The 26816-nt window shown below is 41.9% G+C and overlaps 1 protein-coding gene across 1 annotated transcript; it reads left to right on the forward strand.

The window, feature by feature from the left end:
• Positions 1 to 322: 322 nt before the first annotated feature.
• Positions 323 to 26076, forward strand: LEO1 (LEO1 homolog, Paf1/RNA polymerase II complex component). Its single transcript, XM_028147748.2, has 12 exons — positions 323 to 392; positions 3895 to 4647; positions 6609 to 6713; positions 9463 to 9557; positions 10704 to 10849; positions 11599 to 11683; positions 14440 to 14534; positions 15381 to 15515; positions 16885 to 17020; positions 19027 to 19213; positions 21626 to 21723; positions 25837 to 26076. Exons 1-12 carry the CDS (start codon positions 335 to 337, stop codon positions 25939 to 25941), a joined length of 1998 nt encoding a protein of 665 aa, XP_028003549.1. The 5' UTR covers positions 323 to 334; the 3' UTR covers positions 25942 to 26076.
• The last annotated feature ends 740 nt before the right edge of the window (positions 26077 to 26816 follow it).

The raw sequence follows: 26816 nt of genomic DNA on the forward strand, positions 1-26816 counted from the left end.
GAGAACCACTTGTCAACATGAAACAAAGGACGCCAAGCCTGACTCCTGGCAGGTTCACCACCGTCAGAGGCCCCTCTGCCCAGCACCGCCCATTCCACCGACACCCAATCCCCGCCAATAAGAACCGCCATTGGAGAATGGGCGGGTTTTGCCCGCCGTGTGAACGTGTAAGAGCCCGCAAGCTTAGGTTCCTGGTGCTCGCGAAAACTAGGTCACAGAAGGAGAGGAGCCTTGCCGCGAGTCTTTGCGACACTGTCGCGTCCCGTAGGTTTCAGTGCCGTAAAGAAATCGCGGAGCAGTCCGCAGCCGAGGCAACGGCAGATGTGCCGCGGCAATGGCGGATATGGAGGACCTCTTCGGGAGCGACGCCGACAGCGATGCGGAGCGTAAAGGTGGGGTTGACTGGGCTCCGCGGGAGGGGCGCGTGGCGGGCCGTCTGCGGCCAGATCCAGACCGCAGTCCTGTTCCGGGTCTGCGAACGCCACGACGCTACGTGCCCAGGGTCGCATTTCCTCCGCTCCTGCCTCAGCGCCCCCTGCGCTCCAGGCGGTGCCAGCCTCCCTCCGCGGTGCCAGCCTTCCCGCAGCGGGCGGGAGCGGAGGGACGCATGTCGAGTGTGCGCCTCGAGATTCCTGGAGTTCACGGAGCATGCGGCGCCTTGGGAGCGTGTGGAGCGGAAGGGGCGCGGGGCAGGGGTGGCGGCACGAACCCTTGGGGTCCTGCTCCGACCTGTCTCGCACAGGTTCGCGCAGAGGAAGGGCTGTCTGTGGACGGATGGAAATTAGGTGTTCAGGAACAGGAGGGATGGGTGGGCGAATTTACAGAGGGACTGGCGGTGCCCTCTTGAATGAAACCAGACAGGCCGTGGGGAGAGGGGGAGTTGGGGATGGGTGGGTTGGGGAGGCTGGGAGGGATACCCGCAAAGGGCTACTTACTCTTCGGCGTAGCGCACGAGAGAGAACGTGTGCTCTGAGGGCCGGGGCAGACGCTAGGGTTTCTTGGGTCTCTGGTATTAGATTGTGGGGCATAAGGGGTGTGTGTGTGGAGAGGAGAGATGAAGGATTTGTTGATAAAATGAATGAGTGAATGAATGCATGTTTAGGACGCATGGAAGTATTTCTGGCACAAGGACTCTGGATATTTTGAGTTTGAAAGACGATTAGGAGTTACCGTATTTGAAGTGAAAAGGCGGTCAAGACCAAGTTCAGAATTCTTGCAACCCTCCAAGCTCGAAGTAACGTTATCTACATTTTTTCCTAAGCAATTGTGCATTATTGTGGTTGTGTGTGTGTGTGTGTGTTTCCCCCCCCCCTCGAACTCCCATCCATTTATTCACATTTTTAGAAATCTTCCAGGAGGTTCTCATCAGGAAGATGAGTCTGGAAATATAGTCCTATATATTACCTATATAGAGAGCCCTATATATGCCACTACCTTTGCTAGGGCAGTTTTTTCACTTTCTTGATAATGTGAAAACTGCACAACAGTTTCTTATTTTGAGGAAGTCCAAGGTATTTTTTTCTTTTGTTGCTCATATGTCCTCCATTTTTGAAGCATAGTTTTGCTGTATATATTATTCTTGGTTGACAGTCTTTTCCTTTCAGCACTTTGAATCTGCTTTCTGATTTCCATGCTTTCTGTTGAGAAAAAGCTGTTATTCTTATTGAGAATCCCTTGAGTGGGACAAGTTGCTTCACTTTTTCGGCTTTCTGAGGGGGATGCTTTCTTTGTCTTTGTCATCACAGTTTGAAAATGATGTGTCTAGGTGTTCTCTTTAACTTTATGCTGTTTGGCATTCACTGAGCTTTTTGGATATGTAGGTTGATGGTTGTTTGTTTGTTTTTTACCAAATTTGGGAAGTTTTCGATCATTATTTCTTCAAATATTCCTTTTGATCTTTCTTTTTCTGGGACTCCCATTGTGTATATGTTGGTACATTCGATGGTATCCCACAAGTCTTTTAGATTTCTTTTTCTTCGTTTTTCTTTCTTTTTCTGTTCCTTACACAGGATAATCTTAATGAACTTGTCTTCAAATTTGCTGATTTTTTTCTTCTTCCTACTCACATTGCTATGTAGCCCTTTAGTGAAATTTTCATTTCAGTTATCATACTTTTCAACTTCAGAATTTCTATGTTGTTTTTTAAATAATATCTGTCTTCTTATTGATTTTTTTTTTTTTTGTTTTTTAATATATTTTTACTGATTTCAGAAAGAAAGGCAGGGGGAGAGAGAGATAGAAACATCAATGATGAGAGAGAATCATTGATCGGCTGCCTGTCACAACCCTGAGCTGGGGACCGAGCCCACAACCTGGGCATGTAACCTGACTGGGAATCGAACCGTACCCTCCCAGTTCATAGTTCGACACTCAACCACTGAGCCTTACTGGCTGGGTTTTATTGATACTTTTTATTTGGCAAGATATTTTCATTGTCTGGGCTTCTTCAAAGACAGTTTGTAACTTTTTTTTTTTTTTGTATGTATGGGCCACGTACTTTTTTGTCTCTTTGCATGCTTTATAATTTTTTGTTGATAATTAGGCTCTTTGAATATTATATGATGTGACAACTCATGAAAACACATTCTTCCACCTCCCTAGGATTTGTTGTTGCTATTTGTCACAGTAATTATTGTTTAGTCTTTTGAACTAATTTTGTAAAGTCTATTCAAGTTTTTTGTTCATTTTTAGATTGGGTTGTCTGCAGTCTTTGTTGTGTGTGGCCAATGAAATCTGTGTCCCATTATCTTAGTGGTCAGCTAGTGATTGGACAGAGATTTCCTTAAATGCCTAGAATCTCCACCCCACCCCACCCCCCCAAAAAAAGAAAAAGAAAAAAAAAAAGGAAGAAACCTCCAGTCTTTACAGATCAGCTCTGCGTATATGTTGGGGCATGCTTTCAACATTCAAACAGGCAATTTACAGCCTGTCCTTGCCTTTATTTTCTGCTTGTGTGAAGCCTGAGGTCAGCCAGCAGTGAGAGCTTAGGGCTTTCTCAGTTCTTTCCTGAGCATGTGCACAGCCCTAAGCATGTGTTCTTCCTGATCTCTAGGAATAGGTGGGAACTTTTAAAAGCTCTTACTCCCCATATTATGTCATTCCCCAGCCTTTCCTACGAAGCTTTTTGGTTTGTTTTTAACAAACACTCCCAAGTAGCTGCCTCAACACTGAGAAAGTTCCATGTTAGGTGAGATACTAGTAAAGTCAAGCCCTTTGAGCCAGTCCTTCAGTGATTTGCTAGGCATCAAAACTAACTACCATGATTCTCTTTGAATGAGGTCACTTCTGCTCCTTCCAGTAGTGGTGTGTGTGCCAGAAATTCAGGCTGTTACCTTCAAGTGATCTCGGGAGTAGCTGGCAGAGAGTGTGTGTGGGTGTGGTGGGGGGGGGGGGGGTAGCAGGTGTAAAAAACACCACAATGTTCTGTTTTCTCTCTAAAAATTCAGCTGGTTTTTCTCTTGTTAATCCTCACCCAAGGATATTTTTCCATTGATTTTTAGGGAGAGTGGAAGGGAGAGGGAGAGACACAGAGAGAGAAACATTGATGTGAGAGAGACACATTGATTGGTTGCTTCCCACACTCGCCCTGACTAGAGCCAGGGATCAAGCCTTCAACTGAGATACGTGCCCTGGGCCGGAATCAAACCCAGGATCTTTCAGTCCACGGGCCAATGCTCTAATACTGAGCAAAACCGGCTAGGGCCAGCTGGATTTTTTTGTTAAGGATTCTCCTGGTTGCTGCAACTTTTGATTAGTTTCCAGAGTACCAAGAAAATTGATACTAACAGTTTTTAACAAGTGTTTTCATTACTTTTATGTCGTGATGGGCTTTTGATGTTCCTTACTCTGCCTTTCTTTTTGCTGACATCACCCAGTGTTTATATGATTCCATAGATTCTGATTCTGGATCAGACTCGGATTCTGATCAAGAGAATGCAGCATCTGGCAGTAATGCCTCTGGAAGTGAAAGTGATCAGGATGAAAGAGGTGATTCAGGAAAACCAAGTAATAAAGAACTGTTTGGAGATGACAGTGAAGATGAGGGAGCTTCTCATCAGAGTGGGAGTGATAATCACTCTGAAAGATCAGACAATAGGTCAGAACCTTCTGAGCATTCTGACCGAGAAGACAATGACCCTTCAGATGTCGATCAGCATAGTGGATCAGAAGCTCATAATGATGATGAAGACGAAGGTCATGGATCAGATGGAGGGAGCCATCACTCAGAAGCAGAAGGTTCTGAAAAAGCACATTCGGATGATGAAAAATGGGACAGAGAAGATAAAAGCGACCAGTCGGATGATGAAAAGATACAAAATTCTGATGATGAGGAGAGGGCACAAGGATCTGATGAAGATAAGTTGCAGAATTCTGACGATGATGAGAAAATGCAGAACACAGATGATGAGGACAGGCCTCAGCTCTCCGATGATGAGAGACAACTGTCGGAGGAGGAGAAGGTTAATTCTGATGATGAACAGCCAGCAGCTTCTGATAATGATGATGAGAAACAGAATTCCGATGATGATGAACGGCCACAGATGTCTGATGAGGAGAAAATGCAAAATTCTGATGATGAAAGGCCACAGGCCTCAGACGAAGAACGCAGGCATTCAGATGAAGAAGAAGAACAGGACCATAAATCAGGTAATTCATTTATGAGAGTCAAAATGGGTTAGTAGGAGCATTCGATACAGGTACATCCCATTTATTCTTTTCGCAGTGTCATCTTTAGTACCCTATTTTTTTCTCTCCTGTCCCTTCTTTTCAGCCTTTTCTAATTTTATACATTTTGCTTTTTAAAAATTTTCCTAATCTTTGCATTATTTCTATCCCCCTTCCATTTGTTAATTGATGTTATGTCAGGAAGAAAAAAATGTAAAGAGGACAGTCTTAGAGAAGGATGTATGGTGTGAGAGTAGTTATAAAATGAATAGAGGTGGTTCCATGTCTGTGGGTAACCAAAGAACCTGCCTCATGTGAGAATAGATTTGCTTGGTGGGAAAAAAACAATACCATTGAAACATCCCCATAGCGTAGCTGTACTGAGGTGTGAACAACATGTTCTGGCTCAGGTTTTTAAATCCAAAATTTGATCATCCAGAGATAATCAGGTTCCAAGTTTACTCTAACTAATTAAATTCACAAGCAAATTAAATTGCAAAATTGTTTCAAGAGGATCAGTGATTTCTCTTATCATTGTATTCTTCCCTTGGGGAAATCTATGTTGGATGCCAGTTTATAATAATCAGGAAGTTGCCTGGAGAACATAACATCCAGAAAATGGAAAAACAGCTGGATGATCTCCTTGAACTATGAGAGCTTGAAGCATGCTTTCTGACCCTAGGGAGATGTGCTTATGTCAGAACACTCATTCCCTAAAGAATACTGGAAACATACAGGTGACCTTTGGCTCTGGACCCCCTTTTATAACAGTTGTTTGCACTATTCTGCTCAAGTTAACACATTCTTCTTATAGAATACTTTTTTAAATGTAGCGATCTTATTTATTTATTTTTTTGTATTACTAAAATTCACCTTGATTAAGTGAAAAGTCTTCCAGAAGTCATATCTGGATTGTTTCATTTTTGTAGGTGATTGATTATAACTACATATTAGTCCTATTGCCTTAGCTTAAACATCGGGGGAGGCGTTTTTTTCTCCTGTAATACATACCTCACAGGGTTGTTTTCAAGAACACATTTTGGCATTATTTAGAAAAAGAGGTCAGAAGATTTCCAGAGATGGATATAGGCCTATGTAGACTATAGTATCTAGTTCTAGGTAGAGTTATTTTTACTATTATCAAAATCATTGAGGCTCATGTTCTACTTCTCAAATAATAGAAGACTAACCTAAGACTAGAGTCATAGTAGGGAATCTTGTAGCTAGCTGGTCATTCTGCTTGATTAACTAGCTTCTACAGTGGTTCAGTTGATTTTCTTAAAATTTACAGTTAGGTAAACAATTATACCATCCAGATAAGTGATGTGTTCATCTCTTCCATTCCAGTATTTTTCTCTAACGAGTTACAGATAAATTTAATCATAAGTTTCAGTACTACTTTTCTCATTTTACCAAATTTTTCTGCTTACAGAAACCAATGTTTATTACCTTTAATTTTTAATTAACTACAGTAAGTTGATTTTTGTGTATGTATGTACAGTTCTTTCAATGTTAACGCATGTATAGATTTGTGTAACCACCACCACCAGAGTCAAGATACAGAACAGTTTTGTCACCCTAAAAGATTCCTTCATATTATCCCTTTTGTAAACACATTCTTTCCTCGCCTCTGACCCCTGACAGCTACTGGTCCGTTTGTCACTAAAGTTTTGTCTTTTTGAGATTGCTATCATTTAAATGGAATCATATGGTAGGTAGACTTCTTTCTTTCACTTAGGCTTCTTGCAATTAGCATAATGCATTTGAGATTCATCCAAATTGTTTCATGTATCAATAGTACCTTCTTAGTCAATACTGAATAGCTTTCGGTTGTTTGGGTGTACCCTTACAATGTTTATCCTCAATGTTGCTTTTAAAACACAAAATTCAAATCTATGAAATATGACTGTGATTATGCAGAACCTCTAATTTTACTCTTACAGAATCTGCACGAGGCAGTGATAGTGAAGATGAAGTTTTGCGAATGAAACGCAAGAATGCAATTGCATCTGATTCAGAAGCGGATAGTGACACAGAGGTACCAAAAGGTACTTCAATTACTTTTTTTTAATATGTTGATTTCCATTCCTCTGTTTATGCTATATCACTTGAAGAACCTATTTCTTCATTTATAATTAGAGTGAATCTGTTGTTAGGGGCTGAGGCTCTGGTTCAGGCGGAGGCAGCAGTGTTCATTCTTCAGTTTGATGACAGTTCCAGGACAGCTTGTTCTTAAGTTCTTAGCAGGTTAATATCAAATGAAGAACCTGGTTCTTTGAGCTATGGATTAGATGAAGAGTTCATGAAAACCCAGTATTAGATAAGGTAGATTTGTTGTAAGGATAAAAGATCTACCCATTCATCTCTATGGATGACTGTGTTTCAAAAGGCAAATTATTATGCAATAAAGATGTTAGTATAAAAACTATAGCAAACAATTTTGATTACACACAACTAATATTCTGCTGAATGGTAATTATTCATTAATGTTAAATAGCTTATATAAATGATTATAAGTAACATAACTAAAGCAAACATTTAGAGCATCAATTAGAAAAGGAGAGCTGGACAGAACAAGAACAGCATGCTCTTTGGATCTATAACTAACTACTGGTTATATGCATAGATTTTGAAATTAGATGACCCAAGTTAGAGTCTTGGTAGCTCTACTTTCCAAATATATGATTTTGTTCAAATTAATTACCACACTTCAGTTTTCTGTAAAAGGGAGATGATGCTAACCATCTTATAGGGTTGTTGGTAGAATTAGTTATTCATTCTTTTATTTTGTTCATAATTATTGAGAATTTCCTGTGTTTCAGTACTGTTCTGGGCACCGGGAATATAGCATTGATCAAAACAGATAAAGATCTCTCTCTTGTAGAGCTCACAATCTGGAGGGGTCAGGGTAGGATAGGGAGACTGAGTAAATAAATTAAATATATAGTGTGTTGGATAGTGATAAGAACTAAGGAGAAAATGAATCAAGAAGAAACAGAGTGTTGGTGGGTGGGTTGTAGTTTGGTGATTTTTATTATATAGATGAACTTTTTAGTACCCTAACCTTCCTTATCTCCACCTCTTTTTTTGTTTTTATTATTATTAAGACTTAATTTTTTTAGACCAATTTAAGGCTTATATAGAAAGGGGAATATATAGAAATTGTCCGTATACTCACTGCCCCCATACATGCATAGCCTTCCCCATTATCAACATTCCCCACCAGAAGATACATTTGTTAACATGGGTGAACCTACATTCACACCTTATAATCACCCACATTTTACAGTTTGTCCAAACCCACAGAATGGTAGTGTATATTCTGTGGGTTTGGACAAAAGTATAATGACATGTATCCATCATTAGAGTATCACATAGAGTAATTTTACTGCTCTACAAATCCTTTTTGCTCTGCATATTCCTCCCTTCCTCCCTACTAACCCCTGACGGTCACTGATCTGTTACTGTCTCCATAGTTTTCGTTTTTCCAGAATATATAGTTGGGATCATATAGTGTGTAGCATTTTCAGATTGACTTCTTTCACTTAGTGATGTGCATTTAAGTTTCCTCTACACCTTTCCGTGACTTGATAGCTCATTTTTTTTTTTTAGCGCTGAATAATATTTTATTGTTTGGAAGTACTAGTTTATCCATTTGCCTACTGAAAGACATCTTGGTTGCTTCTAAGTTTTGGCAATTATGAGTAAAGCTGCTGTAAATACTGGTATGTGTGTGCAGGTTTTTTTGTGGACATAAGTTTGCAGCTTCTTTAGGTAAAAATACCAAAGAGCTCAATTGCCAGAGCATTTGGTAAGAGTATGTTTAGTTCTGTAAGAAACCACAAACTCTCTTCCAAAGTGACTGCATCATTTTGCATTCCCACCAGTAAATGAGTGTTCCCGTTGCTTCACATTTTGCCAGCATTAGTTGTTGTCATTGTGCTGGATTTTGGCCATTCTAATAGGTTGCCTCTCCTTTTTCAGTAATCTGTCTTCCACTTTGTCTCAGTAACTCACAGTTTTATCCTAGACTATGTAATTATCAGTAATTATAACACTTCCCTTTTTTAAATGTTTTTATTGATTTTAGAGAGAGGAAGGGAGAGGGAGAGAGTGAAACATCGATGTGAGAGAGAAACATTAATTGATCAGTTACCTCCCTATACACCCTGACCAGGGATTGAACCTTCAACCTGGGTATGTGCCCTGACCAGGAATTGAACTGGTGCACAGAACGATGCCCAGCCAACTGAACCATACTTGCCAGGGCTATAACACTTCTTATGATCTCGATTTCAAACAGTCCACTTTCTGACCACCTTCCTATCCTTTTCTTCATCCCTTCTACTGCCCCACCTTGATTTATTGGTTTATTACAGATGATTAATGTTGTTTTACCTATATCTAGGTGAAGTTCTGCTTAGGAGGAGGAGGGTCTGGGTAGACATGGACCTATAATCTTAAAATTTGAGAGACTATCGGGAGAATAGGCTGGAATGGGCTATTTAAGCCCCAAATTTGAGTATATAGACTATAGGAGGATATCTGGGCTCCCGGGTTTAAAGGAAAGTAGAACAGGATGCAATAAATGAAGGGTGAAAGAAGTGCCTTTCACTGGAGTTGCCCCCCTTCCCTCTCCATAGACACCCTGGTCAGATCTTCGAGAGCCAGGCTCAGAATAGTGCTTGGGTGGTTTCCTGGTGTGGTCCAGACACCTTGGCAATATGTTGAAGTGATAGCTTTGAGGAATCTTTGTTATGGATATTAATACTGTACATTTTCCCTCCTTTATTCAAGATAACAGTGGAACCATGGATCTCTTTGGTGGTGCAGATGACATATCTTCAGGGAGTGATGGAGAAGATAAACCACCTACTCCAGGACAGCCTATTGTAAGTAAAATTACCAGTGTGCACTGGGCCTTTATTCAAGGCTAAGTAAAAAGTTTCTAAGGCTAAGGTCTCTCTTACACCAAGAAGAGGAAGTTGATAACTGAATTATGATTTGAAAATACAGTGAACAGATAACTTTCTTGAAAGATAGAAACATCAGTGATGAGAGAATCATTGATTGCCAGCCTCCTGCATGCCCCACACTGGGGATCGAGCCCGCAACCCGGGCATGTATCCTGACGGAATCAAACCCTGACCTCCTGGTTCATAGGTCGATGCGCAATCACTGAACCATGCCAGCCAGACAGGGAACTCTTGGTTTTAGGTGGGAGTAGAAGTAATTGCCCTGGCACATCCATACGCTGGGATACTACTCGGCAATAAAAAAGATTGAATTGTTAATACTTGCAAAAGGTTGGATGACATTCCAGGGAAATATGCTGAATGAAAAGAAAAAAGGTTACATACTGTGTGATTCCACTTATGTAACATTCTTGAAATGACAAAAATTATAGAAATGGAGAAGGAATTAATGGTTGTTTGAGATTAAGGAGGGATGAGGACAAGAACGAAGTGGGTGTGTCTGTAAAAGGGCAATGTGGGTCTTTGTGGTATGGAAGTGATCTGACGCTATTAGGGTCATTCTCCTGGTTGTGATATTGTGCTATAGTTTTGCAAGATGTTATCATTAGGGGAAACTAGGTAAAAGGAAAGAAAGAAAGAACTACCTAGCATGAGGTTGGTGCCATGTTGTGAGAGACTATACTGCAAGGACCATGGATTTAAATGTTTTTCTTGTCCATGCCAAGAAGTGTATGTGTGCTGTGTTGATAATCTCTGATCTTAATTAATAGAGTGACTTCATATTGAAGTGTTGATTAGTTTCACACTTCTGTTGGTGAGTATGTAGAGGACTAATTACAAAACATATTTTCTTATATTGATGCTTCTAAACTGATCTTGTTTCCCATGAGGTTCTTGGGGGGCTGAGTGGGTAGAAATGGGGATTGAGGGCTGCTTTAGCCCGAACGTTGATATCTCAGTAGGCTTCTTGCCTACTAAGTAATTAAAATGTGGAAATTGAGCTAGACCATTTCTAAGATTCCATAAAACTCTAAAATTCTATGCTTTTTTTTTTTTTACTAGGATGAAAATGGATTGCCTCAGGATCAACAGGAGGAGGAACCAATTCCTGAGACCAGAATAGAAGTAGAAATACCCAAAGTAAACACTGATTTAGGAAACGACTTGTATTTTGTTAAGCTGCCCAACTTTCTCAGTGTAGAGCCCAGGTAAGGGGATCAGTTAAAAGTATTTATAGATGTTGGATAGAAATATGTGGAATGTTGATATTTTTCTTATTTTATATGAGTTGACTAATCACAAAATGGAAGACTGGTCATAGATCTCTGAAGAAATAAATCAAGCATATTCTGTGACAGAAAAAATATAGACTATAATATCAATAAAGGAGGCTGTTAATGCTCATAATTATTTTTAGCAGTTTCATAGTAATTAATAGACAACATAAGCTTTGGGTGTTTTTGGCTAGTATAGCTCTATAAACGCTGAAATTGAAAGTAGTGAAATTTGCTAGAGAAATTGCAAATGTCCACTGTAGCAGCCATTGCAGATGTAGAAAACCTAATGGTTTTTGACAGTTAATTAGTGTTTGTGGGTATTACTTACTAATAACATGCAAGTTCTTATGCAATTTAAACTTTTCTCCCCAGGCAAAATGATATGGAAAACTAGAGCACATACAGCCTAGTCCCTGAAGACTCATATAAGAATAAAGAATATTTTGAATATTTAGCCTTGCTTGACTTTATTTCCAGCAACATATATCCACACCAAATTTCAAGAAAGTGAAATAATTTGAATACTTCCTAAAAGTTGAACATGAAGATATTTGATCATTATAAATTTTAATTTTATTAGGATTTCTTAGTATAGTGGTATGTTAGGTATGTTATTATAAAACAGTGATAATATTCTTTACAAAGTATGATTAATAGCTTATTTAAAAAACAATTTTTAGGCCTTTTGATCCTCAATATTATGAAGATGAATTTGAAGATGAGGAAATGCTGGATGAAGAAGGTCGAACCAGGTTAAAACTAAAGGTACCTTTCTATGCTTACTCCTTTCTTTTTTTTCTTTAATTAAAGTAAAACCTGGAGACACTAACTTGAGACTTGAGCTTTTGAAAATGATTTTTATATTTCCTGTTTTATCAATAAATGAGTTGTATTCCTTTTCAGATTTAAAAACAATGTTTTTAATTTATTTCAGAGAGGAAGGGAGAGGGAGAAAGAGTTAGAAACATCAATGATGAGAGAGAATAATTGATTGGCTGCCTTCTGCACGTTCCCTACTGGGGATTGAGGCATGTGCCCTTGACCAGAATCGAACCCGGGACCTTCGGTCTGTAGGCAGATACTCTATCCACTGAGCCAAACCAGCTAGGGCTCAGATTCTTTTTCAGGAAGAAAACATATAGCTTTTGCTTTATAAATGTGTCACTTTTCTTGCTGTTATACTTTTTTGATGCTTTTAAATAATTATTAGCTACTTCCTTCATAATACGTAGTACTATAGTTTGGTGTTTTAAAACAACTATTTCCATATGTACTGTGGGTTAAGTTGCAGCAACTTCCTGCAAGAGGAAATTATTATTCAGCCCTGCTGGTGTGGCTCAATGGTTGAGCATTAACCCCTGAACCAGGAGGTTACAGTTTGATTCCCGGTCAGGGCACATGTCCTAGTTGCGGGCTTGATCTCTAGTAGGGGGCGGACAGGAGGAAGCCGATCGATGATTTTCATCATTGATGTTTCTTTTTTTTTTAATATATTTTATTGATTTTTTACAGAGAGGAAGAGAGAGGGATAGAGAGTTAGAAACATCGATGAGAGAGAAACATCGATCAGCTGCCTCTTGCACACCCCCTACTGGGGATGTGCCCGCAACCAAGGTACATGCCCTTGACCGGAATCGAACCTGGGACCCTTCAGTCCGCAGGCCGACGCTCTATCCACTGAGCCTCTTCCCAACTCCCAATAGCCTATCTGTTAACATTTTTCCTTGGAACATGTATATCTGTTTTTCATGCCTGTTTTAGTGCCTCTGGCATTATTCTACTGCTTTTCATTTTTCCCATCATTTATATAAATTAATGTGGTAGTTCCTTACTTGTTTACTTTTTATTGATTTTTGCATTTCGTCTTTATATCATGATGCATCAGTGAATGCATCAATATATCTATTATGTTTTCAGGTCAAGTGTACCAGACCCTGGTATAAGCACCAAAGCTTGGAAATATTTTCTCTAAAACCTTGGTGCTTAGAGTACAAAATGTTGGTGTATAACAGACTACTGTCTTTTAAAACCTCGGCATGTTTCCTGAATGATATTCTTGAGACTAGGCTGACCATTTTTAGAGGCACTTGGTGGTGTAATTAATTCTTTAATGAACAAGGAACTGGGTATAGTTTATGTACATATCTCGGTGTTACATCTGTCTTTAGAGGACATCATCATCGTTATTGTTATTATTTGAATTACCTTATATAATAAAAGCATTTTTCAAAATAGCTTCTCAGTTAATGATGTGTTTGCATATTTACAGGTGGCTAACTGAATTTGTATGAGAGGGAAGGAAGGAATAGTGATAGATTATTTTGTTTTGTTTCCTTTATTAAGAAAATTTCAAATGTATTCAGATCTAGTGAAAACTGTATTAGAAACTCTCATGTACCCATCACTCACTTCAATGTTTGTCAACTTAGACAATCTTGTTACATCTATATTCCCACCCCATCGTACCCTGACTATTTTGAAACAAATTTCAGAATGGCATCATATATAATTCATGCATATTATTTGAGTTCTTTAATCAGCCAGCCTCATGGTTGCTTATTTATTTAATGAGGAACAAAGAAGAAAAGGGGGAAATCTAGAAGGGAACGACTAGAAACCAGTTGCAAAGATAGTCACATCTAACAGAATGGAGACCTAGAAATTCTAAGTGGAAATGGGAGCAGCTGCTTTTGGGGTTGATGGAGGGGAATGGGCCTAGGGAAGCATATGTGAGCGTGGGCATAGAGCTGTCAGTTTTCAGTGTTAGCTTCTCCTTGCTGCCGTCTTAACTCACATTCTCTTTATCCTGGAGTGTACCCTTTTCTAAGTCTTCACCGTCACTCTAGTGGGTTTCCAGGGTGCAGCAGTGACAAACAACATGCATTTAGTGTATTGCATTTTCCTAGGAGTCCCGCTGAGTTTTTAATTGCACTAACAGTGGTTTTCATTTTAGGAAACTCTTGAATGTTTTTTCAGAACTGCCTGGTATTTCCCCTCCATGTAGTTAAGATAAAGATAGACGATAAATCTGCTCAGTGTTGGGGTTTTAATTTTCAGAGGGTGCTTCCTTTTTCTTACCCGTAAGCAGGGAGACTCCTTATCTCCCTAAGCCAGTAGGCGTAGTGCTTTGGTCCCACATTCACAGGGTTTTTAGTCCTGTAAGAGATCCTGCTTTATGTAGGGATTTGCAATTCTAAATTGCTGCCTCACATGGCTTCAAGCCTTATCTCCTGTCCTGGTAGCTCTTACTGTGTCTTCACACCTCCCAGGGCTACCACAGCTTTAGTGTCAGCTCAGACGCTCAGGCAATTGGTTCCCACTGTGACTCCAGCACTAGGAACTCAGAAATCCACTTAAGCGTATTTTTGTTGGTAATTTGTTTAACATCTGTAGGTTATTAAAAAAAAAGAGGGCTTTAATGTTTTATGTTACTAGCTACGCATGCTTATTCTATAGTTACGTGTTTCTTGAGGAAAAAAGCATAAACTACAGTGTTCTAAGGCGCTTGTATTTTAAAACAGGTAGAAAATACTATACGATGGAGGATACGACGGGATGAAGAAGGAAATGAAATTAAAGAAAGCAACGCTCGGATAGTCAAGTGGACAGATGGAAGGTGAGCGCAAATGCCAAAGAGTGTTGAAATAAATACCCAGAGTGTGGCTAGGAGGGACCAAGTTTTGGAATAAGGCCTTATTTTTGGGCCACCTCTTATTAAAGAACTAGAGGCACGAAATTGGTGCACTTGGGGTGGGGTCCCTTAGTCTGGCCTGCGCCCTCTCGCAGTCTGGGAGCCCTCGGGGGAGCGGGCCTAAGCCGGCAGTCGAGGGGTCCTTAGCGCTGCTGCGGAGGTGGGAGAGGCTCCCGCCACTGCTGCTGCACTCGCCAGCCATGAGCCCGGCTTCTGGCTGAGCGACACTCCCCCTGTGGGAGCACACTGACCACCAGGGGGCAGCTCCTGCATTGAGCATCTGCCTCCTGGTGGTCAGTGCGTGTCATACCAACCCGGTTGTTCTGCCGTTAGGTTGATTTGCATATTAGCCTTTTATTACATAGGATTTCCATTGCTTAGTCCCTGGCATTGAACAGAAGTAGGTAGTTGAGGGTCATACAAGCTGGTGGCCGAAAATGTGATCCTCCTCTTTGGGTACAGCATAGTAGTTTGGAAAAGGCACACCAGCTTCCCCCTACACACACACACCCCCCCGCCCCCATTGCACCTGCTTTCTGTAAGTGGGCAGTTAAAAAAAACGACCTTTCACTGGGAAGGTAGTAGAGGCTGAGTAAATGTCACAGCCTGTTTTACTTTGAGGTAGGTTGTTTTTCACGTCTTGGCTTTACTCTTTTCTTCTGGATTCTGTGTAAGGAGAGAAAGCAGCAGTTGAATCACATTTTAAGGGAAGTAAAATGGTAGGATGAAATCTGTATGGCTTTTAATATGTGAAGAGTTCCTTCTTTTCAGCATGTCTCTGCATCTGGGCAATGAGGTGTTTGATGTTTACAAAGCTCCACTGCAAGGCGATCACAACCATCTTTTTATAAGACAAGGTACTGGTCTGCAGGGACAAGCCGTCTTTAAAACCAAACTCACCTTCAGGTAACTATTCTTATCAATGGACTATTTGTTACAGTAAAGCAGTGAAATATAGATATTGTTCAAATGCCCGACTTCCAATTGACATAATCTCACAGTGGAGTTTTTCAAAGAGCAAGATCTGGTTGTCAGCTCTCTGGGTTCAAAGGCTGTTTTGTCTAGTGCACCAAAAATCGTTGTTTCACAGGGAACCACGTCATGCTAACCAAACTTACAGGAGACTGTTATGTAAACCAGAATGCCAGCTTTTTAGTTCAAGTGGTTACTATAACTGCCAAGAGGCCTATAATACTTACTAGTCATTGTGTCTCTTCTTTTTAGTAAATGGATCTGGGAGACTGATAAGTAGAGGTTGTTAGTGTGCATGCAGTCAGGAAAGGCGATGAGTTGGTGGGTGTGAAGGCTGGGTCATCCTGTTCCTTCGGCTGCTGCACCCAATGCCACTTCAGGGATGTTTCCCCCTGAGCAGCCGAGAACACTGAGGTCAGCTGCTGAGGGATTTCCCCTTCCTAGACTGTGTAGACACTACAACAAAATACTTTATTTTTATTTCCTTGATTTTAAGCAGATCATCCTCCTGGTAATGCTTATGTTTCAAGGGCACAATAATCTTTTTAAAATACATATATTTTTATTGATTTCAGAGAGAAAGGGAAAGGGAGAGAGAGAGAAACATCAATGATGAGAGAGAATCATTGTTCGGCTGCTTCCTGCACGCCCCGACTGGGGATCGAGCCCACAACCCTGGCATGTGCCCTTTTCTGGAATCGAACCTGGGACCCTTCAGTTCACAGGCCGACACTTGATCCACTGAGCCAAACCGGCTAGGGCAGGGCACAATAATCTTGGTTATGACTCAGCTTTTTGAGAAGGGTGATTGTCAAGAGTATAGGCTTTGGAATTAGATAAACTTGTATTTGAGTCCTGTTTCCCCTTGTGTGACCTTATGCAATTTCCTCAGCCTTGCTTAGCTTCAGTTTTCTAATATATAAAATGTAATCATTTCTCATAGAGTAGCTGCGACAGTGAATTCATACAACATGTAAAACACAACCACCGTGCCTGGCACTTAGTACTCAGTGCTGCCTGAGCCTGTGCACATACTGCTGTGGGGGGAGGGGTCGATCTTTGTAAAGCCTTTTTATCCCAGCTTCCCATTTTTTACTTTGCCTGAGAGATAAGAATATTTCAGTGAGCTGTTGAATGAAGAAAGATAAAAATCTGCCACCCCACTATATTCAGTTTAGTGTCCCTGCCTATTTTTTCTAGAGACTAAGAAATGGTCGCTGGCCTTTTGTTTTTGTGATGTTGATATGACTGGCTCACAAATGTATATGGTAAATATTGAGACTTTTTTGTTTATTTCCTGCAGACCTCACTCTACAGACAGTGCCACACACAGAAAGATGACCCTGTCACTTGCGGATAGATGTTCAAAGACACAGAAGATTAGAATCTTACCGATGGCTGGTCGAGATCCCGAGTGCCAGCGCACCGAGATGATTAAGGTATGTTTGCTAAGCTTATTCTGGGATTTTTGATATATTGAAAATAGCATTTCCCAAAATGTTTATTAATCACCTCTTGTTGACCCACCTCTGTTCCTTCCAGCTGGCATGAGCAGGGAGTTGGATTCGTGTCTTAGGCATTTTCCAAACAATGGGTGAATGGCAGTCATAAAACAGACCTGGTGACTGAAAGGATCTGAACTTCTGCAGATACTTTCAAGCATGATGAAATCATCTGTGTCTGGTTTAGAGTCCATGACAAAAATCAGTGGAAGTGTTAGAGATTTAGTCTAAAACAGAATAAAAGTAGGACAGAAAGTGCCTAGAGGAGAATCGGGCAGAGTAGATGTGGTTTTTAAGGGCCATTTGTAACATTCTACCTTTTAGGTTTTCAAAGCTGACACAGCTGTCACTTAGGTACAAATTCAACGGTGTGTGTTTGTATGACACCATGGGCCTTTGTGCAGCACTTGCTTTGAGAAGCTAGAGACTGCGGTACAGTCTCCCCTGACCCCTGCTAGGTCCCAGCTATTGCCCTGACTGCTTCATGGGATTTCATTCCTCTGCAGCAGGGCACACTGAGGCTCTGGTTGCCTCAGCGTCTTTCTTAGTATCTCCACTGTCAGGCTCTGCTGAAGGTGTGGCCCTGAGTCTCAGCTTTTTACTCCTGTTTTGTTCATGGAGGCAGTAAACCAGATTCAGTAACAGTGCCTAACCCAGTGAAATGCAGGGGCATTGGCTTTGAAGTCTGACTTCTTGCTTCATTTCCCCACCTTTTCTCATCAAGGGAGCTGGAGGGACCTGCAGAGTCCAGTCTCAGCATTTATTGGAAGACCCTTCCGGAACGCTTTGAGAAATCAGTCTCCCAAGCCCTCCTCTATGTCCCCAGCTTCCATGGACATGCACAAGGAACCCAGCTAGCTTGTTCTTAATCCCCGTCTTGCTGACAGTGATCATTTTGTTTTTTTGTTTTGTTTTGGTTTTGTTTTGTTGTTAATCCTCACCTGAGGATGTTTTTTTTTTCCATTGATTTTTTGAGAGAGTGAAAAGGAAGAAATGGGGAAAGAGAGAAAGAGAGAGACAGAGAAATATCAATGTGAGAGAGACACATCAATTGGTTGCCTCCCACATGTGCCCCCTGCATTCATGTCCTGAGCATTTGCCAAACAATGGCTGACTGGGGCCAGGGATTGAACTTGCAACCGAAGTACAAGCCCTTGGCCGGAAATTGAACCCAGGACTCCTCTGTCTGCAGGCCAACACTCTAACCACTGAGCAATGGGCCAGGGCCTGCTGATTATACAACCACATTCTACTTAATGAAATAATTTGCTACATAGAAAGTCTAGCAACAGAATTAGAGTTGTATGCAGTAACATAGAACAGTTAAATGAGGAATTCAGAGAAATGCCAGACCATCCCTGACCTCTCATACCTGTCTGTGTCTTGTGAACCCCAACATGTGGGATGCCAGGCAGATGAAGGGGATGAAGGCTCTATTTTGGGGCTCAGGCATGCTCACATGCCTGCACGTTCTCATCCTGTCCTCCGGAGCTGAGGGGCCCAGACAGGAATATCTGGGCTCTGTGGTGGTTTGGTGGAGCCTAGGCCAGTTAGGTGTCTGTCTCTTGGGAACAGAAATGGCCTCCCTCAGGCATCCGCTGGGCATGATGACATGGCTCAGCTGGTCGCTGCTCTCTGGGCTCTGACTGGCAGCACAGGGGACATGGCGGCTCCCACGGCTGTGCCTGTGCCAGTTCTGATCGGACAGTGTGAGGGGCCGTCTGCCTCTTCACCCGTGTGTGGCCTTCACGCCTTAGAACTAAACAAGGCGATCGCTGTGTGTGGTGACAGGTGTGGCTTGGAGAGCTCTGTACTCTGAAGATATGGGGAATAGGTGTTAACCTGAGCTAGGCATTTCATGTTCTTTATAGTAAAGGTAGTTTCAAGTGGGCACTAAACTAGCTCATTTTTTTAAGTTGAGTGGTTTATTTGCTTCTTTACAGAAAGAAGAAGAACGTTTAAGAGCTTCTATTCGTAGGGAGTCTCAGCAGCGCCGAATGAGAGAGAAGCAGCACCAGCGGGGCCTGAGTGCTAGTTACCTAGAACCTGATCGATACGATGAGGAGGAGGAAGGCGAGGAGTCCATCAGCTTGGCTGCCATTAAGAACCGATACAAAGGGGGCATTCGAGGTGAGTTTGTGCAGAAACTTCATTTCAGGGTTCAGAAATTTATCTTTGCATTGGGCATACTCTGAATATCCATTCACTGGACATTTTATTTTTAAGGGTTGGTATACTTCAAGGTTTAATGAACTACTCAGTGCAGAATTCTTTCAGGTGAGCCTGACAGAGTAGAAACTGCTGTAGCTCCCACTTGCAGACTTTTGCTTCCTCAGCTTCTGCTTTTCTGGTTTGAAAGTTTGCCAATTCTATTTGGAACTTTTCTCAACTTTTTTTTTTTTTTTAAATATATTTTCATTGATTTCAGAGAAAAAGGGAGAGGGGGAGAGAGATAGAAACATCAATGAGAGAGAATCATTGATCGGCTGCCTCCTGTACATCCCCCACTGGGGTTCGAGCCCACAACCCAGGCATATACCCTGACTGTGAATCGAACCCTGACCTCCTGGTTCATAGGTCAACACTCAACCACTGAGCCATGCTGGCCAGGCCTCAACTTTCTTTAAATTACTAATTGAGAATCAAGAAGTTACATTTTTCAAGAAATTCATAGTGATTCCTTTCAAAGTTCTTTTTTGCATATTTTCTTCTTTCACAAATACCAATAATTTAAAATGTCAACATCTATTCTGCACCTGCTGAATCCCAGGCAAACACTCAATCACTTTACATGCATCCTGTTTGATCCTCAGAACATAGTTGATAAGTGAAGAGTTTCTGAACCGGGTCACTTGACTCTGGAGGCAATGCCTCCGTCACAATACTGCACTCAGGTGTCCCCACAGCTGGTAGGAAGGTGACCTGCTGAAGAGCAGACTGAACCTGAAGGTCAGAGACTTGACCTGGACTCCGGATCCTGCTTGCTCTACTCTCCGTTCTGCCACTTTTTAGTTGGATGACTTCTGGAAAGATAATACCTCCCTTCTGTTACCTAATTATGAAAAAAACAACCTATTAATATTAGTACTTACACCATGAGGTTGTTTTGAGAATTGAAGGATATGGTACATATAAAGTACTTCACCCAGTGCCTGGCACATCACAAGTACTAAATAAATATTGCCTAAAACTGCTGTTCTTGTTCGTACTTCTCAGCTTTGAGCAAGTGACTTCACGTCTGAATAGTGGGTACCACATCTGTAAAATGAGGCTTTAATCCTCCAAATTAGCTGTTAGAGCTTCGGGAGTGACTGTGCAATACTGTGGGTGACCACTCATCCTCATTTGTCCCTGTCGAGTGATACATTTTAAGAACAGCTAGATCTCCCCTCTGTGATGTCCTATAAAACCCCTCACTTCCTTGCAGTGATTGCGTTTGTTCTGGTGCACTTTGATCCTTCCTTCCTACCTATGATTTAGTTCTGACCTGTAGTACAGGGACCTTTTATTGTTTTGTTAATGCTAACTTCCCACAGAAAAGATCAGTTATGGAAATAACCACATAAAACCAAAATAAACACAAAAAATTGAGGTTGCTTTTAGGGAGTTATATAGTACTAGAGGCCTGGTGCACGAATTTGTGCACAGGTGGGGTCCAACTGGCCCAGCTGGGGATTGGGGGGGGCGCAGTGGGGAGGGGAAGGGATGCAGGATGTTGGCTGGTCAGCCCCGCCCCCGATTGGGGTGTTGGGGGCCAATTGAGGATGGGGGCAGGCGGGGGGGAGGGGCCCCAGGTGGTTGGGCAGCCAGTCCCACCCCCGTTCGGGGTGTTGGGGGCTGATTGGGGCCCAGATCAGACTGGTGCAGTGCGTGTCATAGCCACCGGTCATTCTGATTGTTCTGCCGTTCTGGTCGCTGGGCTTTTATATATATAGATTCAATTCACTAGAGATTTACAACCTATCAGACCAGCTCATTAGCGTTCAGTTCTATCCAATCGTCAGATAGGTAGGGAGTGGGGAAAAGGGGAAGGCTTTGGGTTCTGAGGTGAGAGGGTTGGTCTGAAGCAGGCTGCTGTTATCCCACCCGAGGTCCACCTGTGCGGGACATCAGAGATGACCTCTCATCTACACCTCCTTTTGAAATGTCTACCTGGCAACAAAAGGTCTTTACAGGATCAGGAAACCACCTCTTCTGTCTTCAAAGCTCATTTTGGAATTATTTAATTACTCTCCGTGAAAGAATGATTCAGGCTTTATAGCTTATTTGGAAGAGTAGTGGTGTCTGTTTCGTTAATCACTTAGCACACAGCCTCTTTAATATTGAAAGTGGTCATGTGAACCATTCTTGTATTTTGAACAGGAATTTCATTACAACATATCTAAACTTACATCTATCTTTAAATCAGAACATTTTAAAGTATCTGCTTCCTCTGGGAAAATGTGCAGAAGAAATTAAAGATACTCATCAGAAGAAAAGTCCAGGAATGAATAGATAGCTGTCTTTGAAAATCACTCATACATCTTATTCCTTTGCTTTCAGAGGAACGAGCCAGAATCTATTCGTCAGACAGCGATGAAGGATCAGAAGAAGATAAGGCCCAAAGATTACTCAAAGCAAAGAAACTCACCAGTGATGAGGTAAAACCACATTTATTCAATTTTAGGGTTTACTCTGCCTACAAGTCAGCTCCTGCAATGAAGACAAGCTCACAGCCCAGGAGCACACAGATGTCCCCTCACTTCGCTGAAGCTCAGGGAGACCAGTGCAATCACAGGACAGGGAGTGTCCCAGGGGAGGGCCTGACCGGTTTGGATGGGTGTTGGAAGGCTGCTAGAGAAGGAGACCTTTCACTGAGTGTTAAGGAGAGTGTTAGCTTGCAGGGAATACCGGTCAGGGTGGGCGTACCTGGTGGATGGAGAGGCCTGGGAGAAGACACAGGCCCTGAGATACTAGGGCTCAACCGGAGAACTAGAAATCATTCCGTGTGGGGAGGTCCGAGGGTGTATTTATTTTTCCCTTTTTCTTTTCAATATATTTTTTTAAGTTATGGAAATAATTCTGATGGTAGAAAAAAACTGATTTCTTTTTGTTTAAATGAAATACTGCTTGAAATATTATTGAGTAATTCAATTCATTTACATTCATTGAAAAAAATAATTCCAAAGTTATATTCTTTTTTTTTTTAATATAACCTTTATTTGTTTATTTTTTTAAATTTATTTTTATTTTGTTTTTGTTTATTTATTTTTTAATCCTCACCAAGGACATGCTCATTGATTCTTAGAAAGGAAGGCGGGGGCAGAGAGAGAGAGAAACATCAATGGCTCTCTCCTGCACACACCCTGACCAGGAATTGAACCCATGACCTTTTGGGGTATGGGATGACGCTCCAACCAACTGAGCCACACTGGCCAAGACTTAACTTATATTCCTAACAGTATCCTTTTCAAATTATAAGAGTACAGGCACTGCCCAGCTGTGTTGCTCAGTGGTTGAGCATCCACCCAGGAACCAGGTCAGGGCACATGTCCAGGTTGTGGGCTCGATCTCCAATGCGGGGCATGCAGGAGGCATGTGATTGATGCTCTCATTGATGTTTCTATCTCTCATCTCTCTCCCTTCCCCTCTCTCTTAAAAAAAAATAAATCATTTTAAAAAATCATACTAAGAGGTACAGGAACTAAGAAATTTTAAAGGCCTAGATTGATGGATTGATTTATATTGATTTATATTTTCCTCTGCCAAGTGCCTTGGATAGCAGCTGCCTGGGCCCACTTTAAATTATATTCTGGGAATAAGGTCTTTTTAGATGACCTGAAAGAATGATTTCTGAATTTTCCTAGAATTCTTTTTAATACCATGCTAATTCATTTTGATGCTTGAGATTAGAAAATTTTCATTCGTTAAGTCAGGGGCTGGAAAATTACATCCCATTTACCTAATATGGCTGGTTTGATTGGAACCTGCCCATGCTTATTTGTGTGTCATTTGTAGATGTTTTCCTGTTACAATGGCGGAGTTGAGTAGTTATAGCAGAAACTGTATGTTTTACAAAGGCCAAGACATTTATTATTTGGCCTCTTCCAAAAAAGTTTGCTGACCCCTTCCTCAAAGAAATGGGCCGGGCTTATTTCTGGTTCACATTACACTAAAGATGTAGTACTTTGGGGCCTGCTGTTAGTCTGCTCCACTTGGCCTTTGTCTCTAGTCCTCAGCACCCTGCAAGGCATAACAACTAACGCTCAGGTTCGCAGAGCTTGGTGAATGTCTTCAAGGAGGACAGCGTTAGTGCTCTACTTACCTCTGTGGGTTCCTGCTTTCACTTCATTTTTGGCCTCTGATTATGCTTTATTTTCTTGCTGTCTCCTTGATTTGTTTATACTTTTCCATCATTGTTATTTTCAGTGGGAGGGTTATTCAGAAGATTGTTCTGTCACCCAGGAAATACCATATGTTCCTGTTATCCATGATTTTAATCATTTGGGCCTTCTGTGAACTGAGCTTCTATACGCTCTTATATGAAGCAGAATTTCATTCTTGGCATTATTTGTTAATCACAGCATTTAATATTTCTCAGTCATTGTTGGAAGTGGCATGCTATGGAAGATAACTGGACAGAAATTGTTAAATCACTCTGCAGCATATAAAAAACAAATAAATTATCTAGGAAACATCCTAATGATGTGTTTACAGTGTGTTGAACTGTTGGCAAATGGGGATCCTTATTTGAGCAGATGCTATTTTATTTCTTGGCAAGCAGAGACTGTGAGTAAAAATTGAGAAGTGCTGTGGGATTTCTCTTTATTCCTCGTCTTCTCAGAAAGGATATTTTAACATGTGATCCATCAAGTAGCCTTCTTCGAGGCTGGGCAATTACAAATCTTAGCTGTCTGTTTAGGCACTACCCTCCACCTTCCTCACCCAAATACTCTCTGTTACGTCGTCCTGTACCCTTTCCTTCCTCTTTCCTGACAACAAAGATTTTACTTCTGCCTGCACTTCCCAACTCCTGCCACTGTCTTCTCATATTACTCCAGTTTAAGTCCTGGCATGGGTTATAATGGGAGAGCATCAGGAACGGGTCATACCTGATCTAGGTCCCTCTCCAATATATCTAGGTGAAACTCCTCTTTAATACCATGAGCCTGGGTATGCTGGTGAGAAACAGGAGTTTACAGACCCTAATGTCCCATACCAGAGAACTACTGTTACCTCTCAGAGCATTCCTTGATATGTGAGGCAAAGGGCATGAGACTACATTACAGTGAACTGGATTACTGAATCTTGGGGCTACCCTTTACCACTTATATGGCCTAGAGCAAGTCATCTCACATTTCGGGGTCAGTTTCCTCATCTGTTCGGTGGGACTCATGCATGCTGCCTTATAAAGTTGTTGTATTATAGTAAACTAGAGGCCCGGTGCACGAAATTCATGCCCAACCTGCACCAACCTGCACCCTCTACAATTCATGCCCAACCTCAGCCCAACCTGCACCCTCTACAATCCAGGAGCTCTCAGAGGATATCCTACTGATGGCTTAGGCCCACTCCCCATGGTTCTCTGCTCTCTGCGGGGCCTGGAGATTTCCCTGCAGCCATGGAGATGAAGCCCCCATGCCCTGCTGTCGCTCTCTGCCTGCTGCCGCCATGTGCCATGTGAAGGAAGCCCCAATGCCCTGCAGTGTGCTCTGTCTGCCGGGCCTGGGGGCTTCCCAGACATGGACACACTAAGGAAGCCCCCATGCCCTGTTGTCCAGGCTCTGTCTGCGGGGCCTGGAGGTGTTCCCACCGCCACTGCCCACTAAGGAAGCCCCCAAGCCCTGCTGTCTGGGGCTCTGTCTGCCATGTCTGGGGACTTCCCTGCCACTGCCCCACTAAGGAAGCCGCCATGCCCTGCTCTGCTGGCACTGGAGTCTTCCTGATCGCCTTGGCGACCATCAGGAAGACGCCATGCCCTGCTCCTCCGCCGGCCCCGTGTGCGCAGGGCCTGGCGGCTTCCCGATCGCTGCGGCGACCATCAGGAAGACGCCAGGCCCTGCTCCTCTGCCGGCTCCATGTGCGCAGGGCCTGGCGGCTTCCCGCTGCCGCAGCACTAAGGAAGCAACCATGCCCTGCTCTCAGTGCTCTGTTTGCTGGTGGGACAGGCCAGACACTCCGGCAGCGGGGCTGAGGGGACTGGGCACCACCATCTTGTGGGTATGGGGGCTGCCATTTTGTTGCGGAGTGACACCTAATTTGCATATTCTATTATTAGCTAGGATAGCAAGTAAAGTGGATAACACAGAACAGAAAGTTCTACCTTCTTCTCCCCAACAGCGTGTAAGTTACAGAAGAAAAGAATACAGCTTCTTATCCTCCCTGATTTTTGTAAGCAGCAAAAACTTTACAAAACCTATATTACTTCAAAGGTAGAAAAATGGGTAGGAGGAGAAACAGGGAAAGGGAAAGACCCATGAGGAAACATGAAAGCAATGGAAAGGCAGGGGGGATGGCCAGTCCTTACCTGTCTGTGTCTTCATAGTTTACGTGTAATTACTCGGTGTAGTTGTTTTTTAATGCCTTCTAGCACTTGCAGATTTGGAAACTGGTTATGACCCTGACCACCGTTTTTATTCACCTGGTGAATGTTCTTTTTAAAATAGTTATTTAATTTTGAGTTTTCATAGTCATTCATCTCAGAGCTACTTGGATAAACCTTTCTAGAAATAATCTCTATTGACATTTAGATTTAAATTTTTTTGTCTGTTTAGGAAGGTGAACCTTCTGGAAAGAGAAAAGCAGAAGATGATGATAAAGCAAATAAGAAGCATAAGAAGTACGTGATCAGTGATGAAGAGGAAGAAGATGATGACTGAAGTGCAAAATGTGAAAACATTTATATATTTTATTGTACAGTTTGTCTTATAAATATGATGTAAACATGAGTTATTTTGACTGAAATGAATTGATTTGCTTCTCTGTAATTTTAATTGTAATAAAATGTTTTTTAAAGACAAGTCTCTATTTAAGAAATTGACTTTTCCCAAAGCAAGTTGATTTTATTAACGTTGAGTCTCAGGTTTTCTTTTTTATATTTATATTTATTTATCTCTTTTTTGAGTCTTAGGTTTTAGTGAATTCTTGCTGCTCTGATGCACCCTCTTGAATGCCCCACAAGGAAGCCGCCTGGGCAGGGCCAGATGGGGCTAGTTAGGCATCCTTCTAGGGTACAAAGTTTAAAGGGGCACAAAATTGTCTGTAGTTGTATTAGTTTGCTAGGGCTAACTAATACAAAGTATCCAAACTGGGTAGCTTAAAACCACTGAAATGTATTCCCGCACAGTTCTGGAGCCTAGAAGTCCCAAATCAGGTTCCTTGCCCTGCCCTGGCTTCTGGGGACTCGCAGTTACCGTTGGTTCCAGTCTCTGCCTCTTTCTTCACATGACGTTTTTCCGGGTGTCTGCTCTGTGTCTCTGTATCTCCAGATTTCCCTCCTCCAGATGCACAATGGTCAGTGGGTTTAGGGCCAACCCTAATCTAGTGTGACCTCATCTTCACCAATTACATTTCTAAGACCCTATTGCCAAGTAAAGTCACATTCTGAGGTTCTGGGGGGATATGAATTTTGAGGAATCCCTACCTACTGCAGTAATAAAAATTAATAATGTAATACAACATTTTAAAAAATTGAAATGAATGTCAAAAACCCCATAATGAACAAAATATCAACATTTTACATAAAGACAGGATC

Source organism: Eptesicus fuscus, chromosome 5 (genome assembly GCF_027574615.1).
Source record: "Eptesicus fuscus isolate TK198812 chromosome 5, DD_ASM_mEF_20220401, whole genome shotgun sequence".
NCBI classification, from domain to species: Eukaryota; Metazoa; Chordata; class Mammalia; order Chiroptera; family Vespertilionidae; genus Eptesicus; species Eptesicus fuscus.